This window comes from Astyanax mexicanus, chromosome 3, assembly GCF_023375975.1.
Source record: "Astyanax mexicanus isolate ESR-SI-001 chromosome 3, AstMex3_surface, whole genome shotgun sequence".
In the NCBI taxonomy this organism is placed as follows: domain Eukaryota; kingdom Metazoa; phylum Chordata; class Actinopteri; order Characiformes; family Acestrorhamphidae; genus Astyanax; species Astyanax mexicanus.
The window spans coordinates 28,151,497-28,171,067 of record NC_064410.1 but is presented as its reverse complement, the minus strand read 5'-3'; the positions used below and the strand labels follow the sequence as shown (position 1 = coordinate 28,171,067).

The 19,571-nt window shown below is 37.9% G+C and overlaps 1 protein-coding gene across 1 annotated transcript in view; it reads left to right on the top strand.

The window, feature by feature from the left end:
- The window catches only part of chrna11 (cholinergic receptor, nicotinic, alpha 11), a 118,380-nt gene that overhangs the window by 68,987 nt on the left and 29,822 nt on the right, over window positions 1-19,571 (top strand). Inside the window, exon 7 of the mRNA XM_022683022.2 lies at window positions 8,919-9,113. Coding sequence (XP_022538743.2) covers window positions 8,919-9,113 — 195 coding nt within the window. The remainder of the gene's footprint in view (window positions 1-8,918; window positions 9,114-19,571) is intronic.

Sequence of the window (19,571 nt, the reverse complement as noted above, 5' to 3'; positions counted from 1 at the left end):
TTGTACCTCAATATAAGGTACAGCCCCAGCGACAAGCTTTGTACTCTTTTAAGTACAAATCTGTACTTATATTTCTTAGAGTGTAGCTTTATAAAGGGAAATGGATGCCTTAGCAGCTCATATGTGGAGCATCTTTTGTTTGAGTAGAACAAAATAATAAAACATAGTTTTCTAATTTAGAATACACTCTAAAAAACAGAGGTATGATATAAGTACTTTTTTGTACTCAAAGGTACACTCTTCACAATTGTACCCTCAAAGGTACAATATTGGTCTTTACAGGGTCAGATTTGTTCCCTCTGAAGTACAACGTCATTCCTAACAGCAATAAGTACAGATTTGTACCATTTAACCTGCCAAAAGGTACATTCTGTATTCAGTATCACTGTACTAATAAACAATATATATTGTAATTGCACATTTTTCATTTGAATTCCAGACAATTTTGGATCATTAAGTTCTTGACACATATTCAGTTGATGATAATGTTTATAATCTTTATAATCTTTACTGGCACAAAAACATGGGTACAAAAAAAGGACTTTCACTGAAAGGTACTTTTTTGTACTTCAATATAAGGTACAGCCCCAACAACAAGCTTTGTACTCTTTTAAGTACAAATCTGTAATTATTTTTCTTAGTGTGTACATATGGAAGTAGCTTAGATCTGATTAGAAAAAAATCAGCATATGTGCATATGTGGAACATCTTTTGTTTGAGTGGAACAAATTAATAAAACATAGTTATTCGATTTAGGACTAAATATGGAAGTAGCTCAGAGCTGATTAAAAAAAAAATGGATTTGGCACGTTCACACAGCCACAAACAAATCAGATCTAAGCCACATTAAGCAAAATATCAGATTTGAGTCACTTCAGCCTGGTAATGTGAACGTAGCCTAAAAGAGAACCCTTGACCAGATGCATCATTTTAGTAGATGGTTTGGTAACTCACACCTACTTATATTTAAAGCAGAGAACACCATCTGTATCATGAATTGTGTACCACAGAGAAAGCTCACTGAAAGTATCGGTGTTACTTTGCAGCCTCTGGCACTGGATGTCTTGAATCTGTAAAAGGCATGATGAAATCTAAAGACTATAAAGGCATTTCAAAGCAGAAGTTTTAGCCCAGTCTCAGAAAGCTTTATCTCATGCACGCATCATGGGCCTTTCAACAGGATATGACACACAAAACATACCTCAAAAAGCACAGCGGGCATGGGTGAGTAGAAAGCGAAAACTTTGAGCCATTATGAAGTGTCCTGCTTTTAGTTTTGAACATGAAATATCTGTGAAAAAAAACTGAAATCCACAGTTGGAAAAAAACTAAACTGAGCTTTTTACTGAAGAAAAATGGCCAGAAAATCAGTAGCGATGTGTAGAAATCTCATCCAGAGAAACTGAATGAGCCTAATTGCAGTTATTGTCTCCAAAGGCTGTGGTATGAAATATTACTTCAGGGTCCCGAGGGCCGTTTCATTTTCTTTTGTTTAATAAACAAGAATAATAATTTTCTGTGTAATAAATGAAAATGTTCCCACTCTGTTCACTGTGAAGTTATTAATGCTACAATTGTTCTTGTAGTTGGTGTTAAAGTGGCATTTTTTTGTTTAAAGTACTATTAAAAAGTGCGTTGTTGTGCATACTCTTTTCAGAGTGAATGAACGCTGTTATGATATCTCCATGTTAGCAGTAGATCTTGTATCAGCACCAGTAGCAGCACCAGGGTTGCTCAGGAAACCAGCAAAAGCTGTTGTAGCCAGAAAAAGACCCTGGGACTTACCATACACCCTGGTTTTAGAATGAATATATGTGGTTTTGCAGGAATTGAATACTGTATATATATATATATATATTAAAAAAAGGAGACATGCCAGGACTTTTAGACATTTCTGTGGGCCAGGTAACTCAAGATATATAAACAGATGATCTAGGAACGCAAGCCAGGGTGTTGATGAACAGAATCATGATTTATGCAAAAGTTTAAAAGAGCAGTAACTGATAACACGAACAGTGATATGAAAAAGATTAGGCACCACTAAAAATGTTCAGGATTTTCCTTTATAAATCATTGGTTGTTCAGCTCAGCAGTTTTAATTAAATATATCATATAGCATACGGACACAGTGATGTTTGAGAAGTGAAATGAAGTTTTCAGGATTTACAGAAAATTAGGCAGGTGCATAAATCTGGGCCCCAACAGAAAAATTACATCAATATTTAGTAGCTTCTCCTTTTGCAGAAATAACAGCCTCTAAACACTTCCTATATAAGAGTCTGGCTTCTGGTTAAAAGTATTTTGGATCATTCTTCTTTACAAAACGTCTCCAGTTCAGTCAGATTTGATGGTTTCTGAGCACAAACAGCCTGTTTAAAATCACACCACAGTTTTTTTTAAATAATATTCAGGTCTGGGGTCTGAGATGATCATTCCAGAATGCTGTACTTGTTCCTCTGCATGAATGCTTTAGTAAATTTTGAGCAGCGTTTAGTGTTTAGGGTCGTTGTCTTGTTGAAGTATCCAGCCCCAGCGCAACTTCAACTTTCTCACTGATTCTTGAATATTGTTCTCAAGAATGATATTGACTGGAATCCATGTGAACCTCAACTTTAACAAGATTCCCAGTACCTGCACTGAACACACAGCCCCACAGCATGATGAAACCACCACCAAATTTTACTGTGGGGAGCAGTAAAGTGTTTGTCTTGGATTGCTGTGTTCTTTTTCCTCCATGCATAAATAACCGCCAAATAAACTCCAAATAACTAAATTTTAGTTTCAACAGTCCACACAGCGCCTTATTCCAAAATGAAGCTGACTTGTTCAAATGTGCTTTAGCTTTAGCATACCTCAAGCGACTCTGTTTGTGGCGTGTGCTCAGAAAAGGCTTCTTCTGCATTAATTACTCTCCCATACAGCCTCTACTTGTGTAAAGTGCTCTGAATAGTTGAACGATGCACAGTGACTCCATCTGCAGCAGGATGATGTTGTAGGTGTTTGGAGCTGATCTGTAGGTTGACTCTGACTGTTCTCACCATCCTTCTCCTCTGATTATCTGAGCTTTTTCTTGGCCTTGGTTTTAATTGAACTGTATCTGTGGTCTTGTCTTAAGGCTACCAATTATGAGGAAGGGTTAAGGTTTTTTCGTCTTAACTCTTTCTCATAATTGGGTTCACCTGTGTATTTAGGTCAAGGGTAAATGAGCTTACCAAACAATTTTAGTGCACCTTTTAACCTTGTGCACCTTATAGCCTGAAAAATACGGTACGTTGTGTTTTATAGACTTTTTGTTGAATGTTATTTGAGCATCTATGAGGAATCTATAATGAATCATCCAAAATAAAGTGTTACCCTCAACATTTGCCCACTCTTGTATTACTGTAAAAAAAAAATTAACTGGTAGGACAGCTATATATGGTGCAAAGGTCCAGTAAAACTAATCAACTGTCAAACCATCAATATACCACTACCTACAGCCAGGCTTATTTTTAGAGGTAAAATTGTAACTTGTGCTAAATAGACATCACTGGTTTTATTACTGTGTGGCAGGCCTTACTTTAGAGTGCAGTGGTCTGCTCAACCAATCAGTCTTGGTTCACACACTTTTACTGTAACACTACACTGCTTGGCTGCAGAACTAATGAATGCCGGAGTGGAGAATAAGCTCCATGAGAAATATGTTAAATATGTTGTGTTTGCTGTTTGTGAAACGTCTGGAATATTCTCAGATGTTTTGCTCCTGGCATGTGTGCTTATGGCCCAGATATGTGTTTGTCTGTCTGAGATGTGTGTGTGTGTGTGAGAGACAGAGAGGGGGGGTTGTGGAAGAGGGTGGGAGCGAGTTACAGACTTCTACAGTTCCAGGCATTTTGTTTGTAGATTGTTTGGCTCAGCTCATTGTTATTGTATTAAAAATGAATTGAGCAGGTTTAGTAGGAACTGATCAAAAGAATGAAAGTGCCATAAGCTGCTCTCACTGGAGTAAGCACAAACGTGGTGAGCCAGTTCCACTGGAGTCGGCACGAATGAATCTGATTTGACACCTGACTGCAGGAGCGTCCTCCGTTCTTCATGCAGCCTCAAAGTGAGCTTCTTCCATACAGCGAATAAAACAATCTGAACCACCCCCATTGCAGTTAAGCCCACAATCCTTCCTGCTCTATCTGATCTGCCAGGGGCCAATTTGATTATGTTCAATTGAATTAAGTGGCTAAGTGGAAGTCGATGAGGAAAAGCTGAAATACTGCACATCTCTGTCTCTTTTCTTAGCTACTAATCCAGGGTTTCCCAGAGCAGGTCCTGAAGATCCACCTGTGCCTGATTCATATTATTACCTAATTAACAAATGTCAAAAACTTGAAAATGTCCAGTGCCGGTAGGCCTTACCCTCTATTTACACTGGCAGATGACAAGTGGCTTGTGCTGCCCTACGTTTATCTCTTGTTAGCGTGTTTGTGGCTGTTTGTGCTGTCACAAGTAGGTGTGTATTGGCATTGGCGTAGCCGGTTAGCATGCTAGCAAGCTACCTATCAGGCCATCCACTTCTTTATTCTAAGCTTTATTTTCCACCTGCCCATTTGTATTTGTTAAAAAATGCATTAATAAACAGAAAGAGAAGAAAGAGCAAACATGCCGGGGATATAAACGAAGTGCGGTAGGATTCAAGGGTTCACAGAGCATAAGCTGTGGACTTTGGACCCCTGTGTCTTTGATTGGTTCAAAGAATTTGTTCAGCCAATCAGTGAAGAATATTGCTCCTCCACATCATAATTTATTTTTATACATTTGAGAAAATCTCAAGTTCCATTTGTAGCTATGTCACTTTGTTGTTCGTTAATGTGTCACGGCGACAAATCATGCCCTTCCACAGGACATTAATGGTTGCCTGTTGCCAGTGCCAGCACTCCATCCATGTCGGCACCAAGTGTGAAGGGCCGTGAGGGTGGGTGCATAAAACAAATCAGGCTCATGAAAAATCATAATAATAATAATCATCTGAACAATATATTGAAACATGTTCATAGATATAAGTACTACAAAAGTAGCATATTAGCTTGAGAAAAACATGAATCTGTATGAACGTTAAAATGCTCGTCTAAACCATGGTTTATGGTAGCCGCAGGCACAGCAGAGCTGGGGGAGAAGCTGCTAGTGCTTCTTGTACAGAGACTAAAAAACATGGAACACAAATGAGTTTGTCAGCACAAAAAAACATAATTTAACCAGATCTAATAAACAAAAACACACCGGAAACACAACTCTCTATCTGTAGAACAGTGTTACATTTTGGAAATGCAGACTTGCTTTTATTAAAAAACAAAATATATTTGTTTGCAGGTTAAATCCACTATATTTTAAACAATGTTATGTATAGACCACAATTTATAGAGTTTTATTACCCCAAAAAAAAGCTTTTATCTAATGACACCACTGAAGTTTCAAATTACATTACTGTACTGATTTGTACTAATTTGAGGAACAGGGTGGTAAAATTGGAAAAAATCCTATTTGGTTAGTTTTATGAAACATGAAACTTCTCATGTATGTATGTTTCAAATAATATTACTGTAGTGATGAGAGTAATGGGAAGTCAAACCTAGAAAAAATGTCAGTTTTGCATGAACCAGATTTTTGAGTTCTTTAAATGGTTAATGACGGTTAATAAACAGTTAACAAATGACACCATTCAATTTGAGAAAAGTCCTTTACATACTATTAATGGTATAAGTATTAAGTTATATTTCTGTAGCATTTGGAGTAATGGGGGGTCACATTTAGGGAAAATGGCCATTTGATTTTTCCATAAACCAGAATTTTACATACTTAATTATTGTATAAAAAAACACCACATGGAATTTGTGCTTAGGGCACCCCTTTCTCATTGAATTTTAAAACTTATTTTGGTCTTTCTTCACCTTTTTAGTTTCTTTCCACCACGACACACTTGAGAAATTAGCAGCTGCTGAGATTCGGCTCAAAGGGCCGTGAAAACTACCTCAGGGTGTAGTTCTACTCCTGACTGTAGAAAAGAGAAGAGAGATCAATGATGTGCCTGTTAAGCCGAAAGCTCTGAGGGGACACAAACAATTTAAGACGATCCATGGAGCAACGCAAGGGCAGACCTCTGAGGGTCTACAGACGACTGACTGCACAGCCAGCAGTCTGAGCTTCTGTTCGCAATTTGTACACAAATGATAATCCTAAGTACACCTGGAATTTTCATTACACCTGTAAAATGCATTTGATATGCAGATGATGTCCTGATAAAATTTATCCACATTCACACCTGGCTGTGTAAACACGTTTCTGTCTGACAGAGACAAATCCGATTAGTGCTGCTTTTCGCACCTAACATGCAAATCCACCCAATTCTCTTCCAGTATCTCTTGAGATTATACCGTGCCAGAAATGTTCATGCATTTTACAAGAACTGAAGTCTGCAGGAGCTGCTGTTTGTTTTGTTCGTGCTTTTGCAAAAGTCACATAAATCTTTCATTTCATATCTCCAAAATAACAGCTTTACAAGAAAACAAACTTTTCTAACTCCAGGGCAATTTACAGTTATATTAAAGCATATCTGTCGATTCATTCAACTTTAGGTTTTGACATAATGTAAGCAATGTCAAATTCTTTACATTGTAAATGTGAATGCCAAAAAGGCAAATATGGAGATTCAAGGTTTTGTCTGATAAGAGCGATATTTTTCTGTTATGGCCTTATATGTCATGTAAAGGGTAAAGGATGAGAGGGTGGATATGTGAAGTGCGGGTAAAAAGATTTATTTAAACAAACATGAGAAAAACAAAAGCAAAACAGAAAACAAACACGGGTAGGATAACCTAAAACTAAATTTGACAAGATTGTTTTTTTTTTTTTACATGATTTAACATGACTACATAGAATATAATAAACAGCACAAAAAGAACAGTTACAAGCCTAGACTCAAAGTTTGAACTTGGTAAGTTCAGCTCGAAAGTTAACACTCCTGAAAACAAGAGAACACTTTTATTCTGTAATTGGAACAACTGTGTACTTGATGATGTCACCTTCTCAGGAGTGCAAAAAGTGTTGTTCCAAGTGTAGGAGAACATTTTCCTAAGCTAGTCAATATCCTACCGTGGGTAGCCTGGTCTTACAAGAGTGTACACTAACATGCTTAGCTGGACTGTAATTGGTTAATAAACATTTTATGTCTGATTTGATATTACAGATAAATGTGGACACAAAAGTAAGTTCAGAAAACTTTACAAGAGAGTGTTTCTTTAAGACACCGGTTAGAATGTAAAAGTTTAGGAACGATGATGTGTCCACCTTATTTGCCTGGACAGAAAGAGCAGACTACAAAGAATAAAATGGTGTATTTTCTAAATCTCACCATTTAAGTAGTCCCAAAGACGTTTGATGATGTTAAGATCTTGACTCTGGGATGAGCTGAGATCATCAACAAGTAATCTTGATCTGCTCAGCATTGAGCGTAGCGTCGTTCACTTGCTGCATAGTTCATTTCTTTCCTGTCAAATGTTTTCCACAGGGTTTTGCATAATGTATTAAAATCTATAATTATCAAGCTGTAATTTGACATCTCCTTAATTTACACTGGTCTTCTAAAATCTTTCACTGGACGTGGTGGATGAGGGTTCAATATTCTACACACACACACACACACACACACACACAGCCTCAGTCAGAACAGATCTTCATATCACAAGTATCTGTTTTTGGTTTTTGTTCTTCTATTTTCATCTTTTTCTTTTTATAGTAAGGGATTCTTGATTAGATTCACATCCTCTCAGACTCTTATCTCAGGCAACTTGATTTTCTCCTCTCTCAAAAATAAAAGGCTGAAGTGCTGTTTATCTGATGGCAGCAGTTTTGGCAATTTTTGTCCCTTTTTCTCCACAGTTTCGAAAACTCCATTTGATTCATTTGTTTTTATTGATTTTCCTCGTCCTTATGAATGTGGAGTATCTCATTTCATCTCAAGTGTTTTTTATTATTTCTTCTGTGAAATATGTGTTTCATGCTTACAGACACTAGAAAAGAAGAACCCATGCCCAATGACTGTTTTGACTGGAAGTTAATTAAAGTGAATGCTGGTGCACTTGAAGAAATAGATACGGTACATTATGTTGCATTAGAGAGGAATTTTCTGTATCTCACACCAGGTCTTGAGTGATCTGATATTAGTTAATCTCTAAAATCTGCACTTTTTTTAATCTATGCATTGCCCTTTATATCGAAAAAGACATTAAAAAAGCTAATGGTTAATTGGTGTAGGTACCATGCAGTGTGTCATGTTCTCGTCCTGTTCCGTGTCTCTCCTGTCTGTCACTTGTTTTTCCTGCCATCCTGCTTGTTTATTTATCTTTCTCCTGTCTGTATCTGTGTTTTTTTTCCACGTGTTCCCCTGCTTATGGCCCTGTGTGTTGCTTTGCGTCTCCGCCCCAGTCTTGTTTCCCCTTGTGACTCTCTGTAACTCCACCCCCTTGTTATCTGTTCCCAGGTGTTTCCTGTTTCCTGTGTCCTTCTGTGTGTATATATAGCCCTTGGTGTCTGTGTTTAGTTGTCAGTTTTTGTGCATTTTATGCCAGTCAGGTTGCGTGTTTTTTTTTTCAGTTTATAGTTTCCTTGTTTTTTTTTTTTTTTTTTACTTGTTTATTAAATTTCTTGCAATTGCGTCCACATCTGCATCTTCCTGCAGCACCATGACACTTTTTTTGTTGCTTTTTTTTTCTTCAAAATAAGGTCTTTTTAGCTCGAAATGTATAAGAGGGATAAGTGTAACCATGTCTGTCTTTTTTTAGAACCGCATTTGTTAGAAATCACTGACTGTGATTGTATTTGTCTATAAAAACTACAGTTCCCATCAGATTGGTTTAATGTTTCAGGATCTTTTCTCTACCCCGTATCTTCAGGTGTTCCAGGCTCGAGGAACGAGATTTTCTATGACTGCTGCAAGGAGCCGTATCCAGACGTGACGTTTGTGGTGACCATCCGCAGGAGAACGCTATACTATGCCCTGAACCTGCTCATACCCTGCGTGCTCCTCTCCTCAATGACCCTGCTCATCTTCCTGCTGCCTGCTGACTCTGGAGAGAAGATATCACTAGGTAATGAGGCAAAAAATGAAGAGAGGAGAGATGTTGAATACTAATGTGTTATTTTATGCTATTTACTAGCCAACATTTGGACTGTACCTTGTGTAGTGACCAAAACGTGATAGAATCAGCCTGAGAGCAAAATTGACCACTGTTTCCTTGGTTAGTTTGTGCTCATGTGCTCATATTAATCATGAGTCAGCTGGTTTTATGTGAGTTGCAGGGGAAACATGGGGTCCAGTCCTCCATCAATGTCAGGCCAGGCATGTAGGCCATCTCAAACTCGGAAAAGGTGAAAAGATGGAGTTACTGCTGATAACAACCTAACCAAAATCCCTACAAATATAACAATAATACAATTATTATTAAACAGTATTTTTTTAATTCTCTTGAGATGCTTTTTCCAAGAAATCAAAGCTAATGTTTGGGTAACAAATAATAAAAATTTGCTTAAATTAGATTACGTCCATTTACACATAAATACATTTTTAATTGTATTCAGTAAGTTTAAATGTGCAATAAACTATCATTATAAAAGTATTTTTAAGTGAAATACGGTGGCGTAAAAAGTTATTTGCCCCCTACTGATTTTGTCATACTGATGTTTTTCAGATTATTAAGCAGAATTTAACATCATAGAAAAAAAATCTGAGTAAATATATAAAAAGCACTTTTAAAATAATAATTTTATTTATCAAAGAAAAAAAAACTATCCAAACCAATCCTGTGTGAAAAACCTAATAACTTGGTTGTGCCACCCTTGGCTGCAGCAACTTCAATCAAGCCATTGTACATCTCTGTGGTGGAATTCTGGTTCACTCTTCTTTACAGAATTGTTTTAATTCACACACATTGGAGGAACGTTCTGTTTAAGATTATCCACAGCATCTCAATCAGACTTAAACTAGGCCACTCCAAAACCTTCATTTTGTTTTTTTAAGTCATTCAGAGGTGTTAAGACTTGTTTGTGTGCTTTGGATCATTGTCCTGCTGCAGAACCCAAGTACACATGAGCTTGAGGTCACAAACTGATGACCGGAGATTCTCCTTCAGGATTGTCTGGTAAACAGCAGAGTTCCTGGTTCCATCTATTACAGCACATTATCCAAACCCTGAAGCAGCAAAACAGCCCCAGACCATCAAACTACCACCACCATGTTTGGCTGTTGTGTTCTGTTTGTTCAGCAGTTTTCCTTGCCTTCACACTCTCCCATGGAGACAATTTTTGACCAGTCTCTTTCTTATTATTGAATCATTGACACTGACCTTAACTGAGTCGAGTGAGACCTGCAGTTCCCTAAATGTTGTTTTGGGTTCGTTCGTGACCTCCTGGATGAGTTGTCCATGCCCTTTTGGAATAATTTCGGTCAGCCGGCCACTCCTGGGAAGGTTAAACAGTGTTCCGTGTTTTCTCCATTTGTGAAAATTAGCTCTCACTGTGGTTAGCAGTGAGTCCAAAAGCTTTAGAAATGACCAGAAATAACCTTTCCTTGACTGGTAGATCATCAAAGACTTTGTTTTTTTCATCTGTTTTTGAATTTCTTTTTTTTATTTATTTATTTGCTTTTTGAGATGTTTTATCTGCTTCATGATGTCAGACAGGTTCTATTTAAGTGATTTCTTTTTAAGTGATTCGACAGGTTTGGCAGTAATCAGACCTGGTTTTGGATAATGAAATTGATATCATCTTTCCAAAAAGTGCTTTTTTATAGTTATTCAGGATAAATTTGACAAAAAAATCTGTTAGGGCGTGAATACTTTTTTACACAACTGTATGTTTGCTACTAATTAGTATACGGCACAAAAAACATGATGATATAAACATACACAGCCAATAACATTCTGAAGTAAGTCTGAAGTGAAGTGCCATTGTACTTCAGTCAACACAACCATCTGCCCAATCTGTCATAATAATGTTTTGATAAAGGAAAAGCAAGCTAGTGCAGTATGTTGCTGTTCAAGGGCCTCATATTCCCGGTTTTAACTGTCACTGATCCTGTTTATATATGATGTAATATTGCAGCACCACACACCAGAAGGTGGCTCTGTAGCGGGGGTCTTTAACAAGTCGCCAGACCCTCTTTAAGGGCAGCTGGGTGTAAATATGCTGGACAGAGAGAAACTCGTATCCAGTGATGCCTGTGGCTGAACACCATCTGCACAGATTTGGGGTTGAGAGCAGAGCAGTCAGGAGGTGATGCATGGTGCCGGCTTGTGCTTTGCAGCAGGCAGAGTAATGAAGCTGTTTAAAAGAATCAAGCATTTAGATTTTGGCTTGTTTTGTTGTATTTGTTATATCTATGAATTTGGTTTGGACTGTTTCCTTTTTATATGCTTTACAGCACTCTGAGGTCATGCATAATGCACAGAGAAGGCTAAAGGTCTCCAGCCCTGCTCCTGGAGAGCTCTTTCCAGCAGACTTTACCTCCAACCACTAATCAATCCCATCTGATCCATCTAATTACTGCCTCTTGGAGAGCTTAATTAGTTGTATGGGGTGTGTTAAATTTGGGATGGAGATGTAACCTGCAGGATGGTAGCTTTCCAGGAACAGGATTGGTCTACCCTGGAGTAGACCATATATTTTATTTATTTATTTATTTTTTATTTCAAAATTTTCCCATTTTCTTCCCAATTTACACGGCCAATTACCCAACCCAATCATTAGGACTCCCCCTATCACTAGTAATGCCCCAACACACCAGAAGGGTGAAGTCAGAGCCACCACTTCTTTTCGAGCTGCTGCTGCAGCCAGCGTGCTCGGAGGAACGCGCAGCGGCTCGGTTCTGATACATCAGCTCACAGACGCCCTGTACTGTGGACATCACCCTAGGAGTGATGTGGGGAGAGAGCGCCATCTATCCACCTGGAGGGAGCAGGGCCAATTTTGCTCCCTCTGAGCGCCGGCAGCTTGATGGCAAACCTGCATGAGTGGGGTTCGAACCTGCGACCTCACGCTCATAGTGGCAGCGCTTTAGACCGCTGGACCACTCGGCGCCCCGAGTAGACCATCTTTGATGCTCTGAAAACATTGAAAAATAAATTCAACTGTCCAATAGCCAAACACTGTACAAAAAAAACATCTACGTTAGCCTAAAACGCAAATATAAAATCATAAAATAACGAATCAATCTGTCCCTGATCATTAATCTGCACAAAAAAAAATAAAAAAAATAATGCTCCTTGTTAGTTTTGTATTCATAGTAAAAGATACATTTAAAATAATTTTAAATCATTAAAATATTACTGTTTCTAGTTTGAACAAACACTTCCCTGTGGTTGGGTTCACATTACTAGACTGAAATCTGACTCAAATCTGATTATTTTGCCCTAACGTGACACAGATCTGATGTGTATGGACATGCATTCATACCCCTTCTTAAACCTTTTCACATTTCGCCACCTTAAAACCACAAGTTTTAATATATTTCACTGAGATTTTAAGTGATAGATCAACACAAAATATCACATCAATTGTAAAGTGGAATGAAAATGGTACATGGTTTTAAAAAATTTAATCAAATAAAAACATGCAAAAGTATTTATTTGTGCTTGTATGGTGACAAAATGTTAAAGGGGTATTAATACTTTTGCAAGTCATTGTATCTGATGATTTGTGGACATGTAGGAATGAAAGTGAGTGATGCCTGTGTCATCATCAGCCAGCATCGGTGTTTTGCCGGTTTCCGTTTCTCCAGTAGAATCTGACTCCCCTTTGCACGCACATGCATTGTAGAGCAGTGTATTAACAACAGATATCACTTCAGTCCTGTTGTCTCTGTTCATAAATAATCATTAAGTGTAAAGTAAATAAGTGTTTCTTCAAAACAAACTACAGAACATCACAAAAGATGAATCAGATTTTACTCTGGAGTTCGACACATTCAGCACAACACCGGCCGCATGGCAAAACAACAGAGAAGACGTGCACAAACTCTCAATGTGAGCATAGCATGCCTTTTGAAGGAAATATTGATTCACATTACAGACAATTACAGGTCACTTACATTTATTACATATTTCAGATCAAATCCGAGCTCAAAATAGGAATTGATTAATGTAAACATACATGTAATGTTGGCATAAGTCCAAAAAGAGTTCAAACTAATAAGAAACTGTACAGCACACTGTAACTGGATTGTATTTATATTAAATTACTCTGCTTGACATTGTCCAGGGCCGTAGATCATCAGGGCCGGACTTTTTGCTCTCCTACTATAGATCAAAACGTCTTTAATATGATAAAATTAGTCATATTCAAACATGTGACTGCTCCTGAGCTATATATCATCATCATATAGGGTAAAGTGTTCTATATTCACACCCTCTCCGACCCCACAAGTCCATCATTCAGCAGTAGAACCGGCTGTAGGAGCCTGAGCTATTCTTGCTCACAGCAGCCCTTCAAAAACCGAACGCATTACAATACTGGCCCTTTTCCAGCGCCTGCCTCCTGCTGTAGCGTATCGACTTTCCTGCTCGCCACAAAATGAAATCAATCCAGTGTCAATTGTCCTTTTTTTTCTTATTGCTGCGCAGAAAAGTAACAATAAACACACAGGTGTTAATTATCTCGCCACATCTAGTGTTTAAACTGAGAAATCCAAAAAAAGTTTAACCTTTATAAAAGTGTGAAAGATTCCATTATGTTTCATGCTGTAAAAAAAACCCATGAATAATCAATAGAGTAATAAGCTGGAATCTGAACTGACGTCCAAGCATTAAATACAACAATTCTGTTTAATGGCCTGTACGTCATCAGCACCTTTATAAAGTGCTCTAAGATTTTCTGGGAAAACACTACACTGACTTTTGACTTAATATATCCCAGTGGATCAACACCAGCAGATGACATGTCTCTCCAAACCATCACTGATTGGTGGAAACTTCACTCTAGACCTCAAACTGCTTGGACTGTGTGTCTCTCCACTCTTCCTGCAGACTCTGGTCTCTTGATTTACAAATAAAATGTTAAATTTACTGATGATCAGTGATGGTTTGGAGAGACATGTCATCTGCTGGTGTTGATCCACTGGGATATATTAAGTCAAAAGGCAGTGTAGTGTTTTCCCAGAAAATCTTAGAGCACTTTATAAAGGTGCTGATTTCATTTTCCAGCAGGATTTGGCACACTGCCCACACTGCTAATGATTTTTGAGTTTAATTTAACTGTAAGCCATAATCATCAACAATAAACGAAATACACTTTAAAAATAGATCACTCTGTGTGTAATACATCTATATATAATATATGAGTTTCACATTTTGAACTGAATTAAAGTAACTTTTCAGTGATATTCTACTTTTTTGAGATGCACTAGTGGTTTGAAAGGACAATAAAATAGATTTATGACTCAGCAGACTCTCTGCATTAACACGAAAAGGGATAGAAGGGCTATCAAAGCGGAACAATAGACAAATATAATCAATTAGACAAATCACATAATGAGCTGGTCGATCTGGTACTGATCATCTCTCATGCTAAGTAACTGCATGCAGTAAATGAACGTTCAACAACGTTCTGTGTTTTTCTATAGTTCTCACAGAATGCAATGCAATCCTGGCTCTTCTCCAGAATCTGCCTACTGCTATATAGCATATTGACTTTTTTACCTTCACTTTAATTAAACACATTAGGATTGGGGAGGCCTGGTACAGGCTGATATTATTCCTTTAGAGGAGAATATCCATTCAGAATGCTGTGTAGATCAGCACAGTATATGTATCTTAAACAAAAATGATAATCACTCAGCAAAAATAGTTTTCCTAGTTACAGATTTAAATAGCTTTAGTACTTATCAGAGTACTGAGGCCCAGTCTATGCTTTACCCATAAACACAGAATGTTCCAATTTTGGACAAGCATTTTTGAGCACTACAGAAATGTAATTTAGTGTAATGAGTAGGGGTGTGACGAGACACTAATATCACGAGACGAGATGTGACAAGATACTGGGTTCAAGAGAACGAGACGAGACGAGACGAGATTTAAAAATAAAATTTTAAAGAAAATGTCAAAAATGAAAAATGGCTTGAAAACTAGAGTTTTATTTGACAAAATCATATAACGCAAACTTAACAGACTGGTTTCTCTCACACATTGATTTTATAAGAAATAGAAATCAGAATAAAAAATAAAACTTTTCTAGGTCTTACATAGTGCAAACAATAAGTACAAACCACAACCAGTCATATTAAGACTATGGTTTGTGTTTTTTTTCTCTTAAATCACTTGTAATTTAACTATGCATAGCCATAACCAGTCATATTAAGCCTATGCTTAAAGTGCAAACAGAGACAGAGTTTTTTTTTTTAAATACAGTACAGAGCAAAGGGATACTACTGCCTATGAAACAGTCACGTGTACGATTTACGTACAGTATTTATATATGGTTTGTGTCTTGTTGGTCACTCTGTTACCGTTTATTGTTTTCACTGGAAAGCCAAAATGCAGCCAGATGTGGAGTTATGTATCATAACTAAGTTTTGGGAGTTGATCCACGCCCTCACTCCTCCCACTTCCTTTCCTATTTAAATTCCTCTCTACATGCTCGTTGAACAACCTCGAACCCCTTCCTCCCCATCTTCCTCCTTCTTTAATTTTATCTATTTTCCTCATGTTTCTCTTTGTAAGAGGGGGGGCTTCGGCTTCATGCTTTACAGCGAAGCTGCCCCGAACTCCACCTCAAATACTCTGAGTTCGCTCCCCCTGTTTTCTTCTTCTCTGCCCAGTCAAGGGCGTGGGTCAATACTAGCAAAATACAGCTTAAAAGTAGCAGAAGCATCTTCAATGCAAATACCCGAATTTTCCTCTTCTGCTGAGAGCAGCTCTCACTGCATCGCTACTGGGTTGCCAGATCCCTCTTAAAAAGTCAACACTAAACTTTTTTTTTCCCCGCGAGACAGGTTTAAGCTTGACAAAAAATATCGTCACGTTAATCTCGCGAGATCTCGTGCCACAAGATCTCGTCATTGTCACACCCCTACTAATGAGGCATTGCCACAAAATGTACATTATACACTGCTGTTTTGTGTTAGCATCTTGAATTAGCATCTTGATTTTTACGTTAAACAAATGTAATTTATTTGTAAAGCAGTATTTGCCACTGATGTTGTCACAGTGCAGCTTTCCAAATATGCAGCAATAAATGATTAATGAACAGCAATCAACAAATAGAACATATAGAACATGTTTCTCAACCCTGATGCTGAAGGCACCCTGCCCTGTATATTTTAGTGGATTCCTTGCTTCCCCCTGAAACTCTAAAAGAGAATGCAATTTTCATATGATCTTCATATGATAAAGATTCTGTATCATGTTAAAAGTTCTTTACTTATTTATTTGATTGGTTGATTGATTAGTCAGGAGTATAAGTAAATATGTAGTCTGTCATGTTTAGGCACCTACTAATTGCTGCATTATGAGAAACTTTGCATTTTACGTCTGATTTTGGTATGACGAACTTGATATGTATTTGCATCACAAGTGTAAATGCAAGTCAAGTCCCAGAAAGTCTAGAAATCTTCTTCAAGCCAAGTTCCAGTATATAGGAGTAGACCCAATCTGTTAACCACATGTGAGTTGGTGAGGACCAGTTTAAGATCCATTGCTCTAAAGAACCCTTTAGCACAGGGAGAAAGACTTTTTTTTTTTTACTCAAAGTAAAATTTAAATTGAGTACTTTTCACTTTTACTCGAGTAGATTTTTAGACGGGTACTTTTACTTTTACTTGAGTAGAATTTTAGCAAAGTAAAGGTACTTTTACTTAATTACAATTTTTCAGTACTTTTTCACCTCTGACCAAAAGTAGTTATTATATGGCTTCATACAAGGAACCGCTGTTTTTGTGAGTCACATAAGATGAACCATTTTTTAAATCAATTTTGCAATACATTAATAAAAATAAAAATAATAACTCAGACCACATGTTAATGCAAGTTGTGAATGGGGCCAAAGTGTGACTTGACAGGTCTTTAAAATGTACCATATGAAGAAGGTCAGTCTACCCAGTGGCAAATAAAGAAATTACTATAAATTTAAGTTTATATATCCTTAGAAGAGGATTGTTTACACAGATGAAAATGCAAACACAGAACTTAGCTTGGACCTGTAGGAAAGTATTGGCAATAGAACTATAGGACTATAGGACTATAGAGCTATGAAAATGAACCAGATGTGGGCTAGAGAGGTATAAATCCCTCTATCATTGTGAGTGAAATACTTCTGTGATGGGTTGGAGACATTGAGACTAACCTTACTAATGCTTTTGTCACTGAATGAAATCAGATCCTTATAATAAATGCTCCAAAATCTGATAGAAAGCCTTTTCTAGACTGTAGACACAGTTACTCCAAAAGAAGCAGAATGAACTCTTTTTTTAAATATATTTGATTTTTGGAAGACCAATGAATGAGCAGGTGTGGGGTTTCCAATATTTTTCTATGTAGTGATTGTTGACAGAAATCTGAGCAGTGCAGTATAGTTTCCCTTCAGGTTCAATGGGAATTCTCTAAAGCTACATTCTCTAAAGCTAGTCCGACCTCTCAGCAGTTGCTATGAGAGGAGCGCATGGAGAAAGAGTGGGAATGAGAAGAAAGAGTGGTGGAGTGGGTGGAGGTGCAGCAGCGAGCTGGCCTTCCGTCACACACTTTCAGTGTTCAGAGAAACAAAGATACTGGCAGAAAGAGAAGCCAGAAAGAACGAGAGAGTAGGGAGAGAGTTAAGAAACTTAAGAAGCTAAAAGGCATTTGTGCAACAGCAGTACAAGAAAGAGTTCATGAATGCGACTGCAGGGAGAAGGAGAGAAGTGAATTTTTAAAAGGGCTGTGCTGAAACGGAAAGAACAAGTCGGTTGGATTTATGCAGACAACTAGGCAAAGCTCGGAAACTCAGAACCTCTGGAAAAGGTGCTTCACTTTAGACCCATATGGGTAATTAATCTATTGACATAGTTAAGCCAAATCAATGGGTGAAAGACGTAGAGAGAGAGAGTAAGTGAGTAAGTGAGACATTTCCCCACATTGGCTTTCCAGGAGCAAGGTCAAGCTTGATGTAGTGTCAAGCGTAAAGGTACTGATTTGTCACAATTGCCATATAATTTAATGAGTTGGAAAGATGGTTATTCAGAGTAGTTTGGAGTGAAAAAGTACAGATTCAGATTTCTTTAGAGAAATGATGACTACAGTACCTTATTTACAATCCCAAATCATTTCCCTTACATTTTCTTTCACTGTTATGCATTAATGTATTCATTTAAATTGGCAGTTCATATTATTTTGTGTCTAAGCTGAAAGCAGAAGCATTTCTGAGTGGAGAAGGGACAAAATATTGTGTTTAATAGTACAAGTGTGCTGAAGACCATCTCTGCTAAGCATTATATATATATGCTAAAAACTGGGGTGTCGGGTCGCTTTTCGTCACTTTTCCCAGGAGTTCTTCTGGCCACATCACGTGTCTTTACGTACTTACGTCACACGTACAGCCTCTAAAAGAGGATCCGGCTCAGTTTTACTGAACGCAAGCGGCTGGTGGAGCAATGGAGACTTCAGAAGGGGAAACTCAGAACGCAGTAGCTCATTTACCCATAGTAAATAAAAACAAAAAGAAATGAAGTAGTGAAGTTTCTGACTGTGCTCTCTCTCTCTCTCTCTCTCTCTCTCTCTGACTGAACATTATCTGAAACTGGATTCATCCGCTCTAAAAGGAGACCCACACAGAGAATCACACCCGCACAGTTTAAAATAATTTTCCCGCATTCTCAGTGCAATTACCTATTACCTATTATGTCACAAGATTTATTTCAGTCCAGTGAAAAGGAGACCAAAGAGACCAAGTGATAAAACGCTTCGGGTGATATTTTGTTCCGTTCTTCCTGCAGACACATTTTAACTTCTTAAGGTGTCCAACAGTACAGGGTTATCATTATCACATTCTTCTATTCAAAATTCTCCACACATTCTCTACTCTGTGGACGGGTCATGACTGCAGGCATGGCAGGTCAATCCAGCTCTCAATCCTCTTCTTCTGCAGCCATGTCTTTGTGATCTGTGCAGCATGTGCTTTTGTATTGTATTTCTGAAAAATGCCTAGACAACCCTGGAAACAATGTCATCCTGAAGGCTGGCTGCAAATGTCGCTCTAAGATCTCTGCATCACAGAAGTGTACTGCTGCCTTTTGGACTTGTTGCTGATAACAGTTTGGATGGTCTTTGTTGGCTTTGTTCTGGAGCACACAGCATGTGATCACTGTTTGATGAGCTATCCCTGAAGCCTCTGAGCCCGCTTCTGGGCGTGGTTAACATAACTTAACATAATTGGCGGTATTTTAGCGATCTATAGCTGAGCTGTCATCTGCACATTGCACAGCTTAATGGAAAAGTATGCCATAGGTGGCTCAAAATGCGTAAACGGCATGTACTTATTTTCATTTTCCATTCCCTATAAGAGTCAGGTGCTCTCTAACTTTGGCA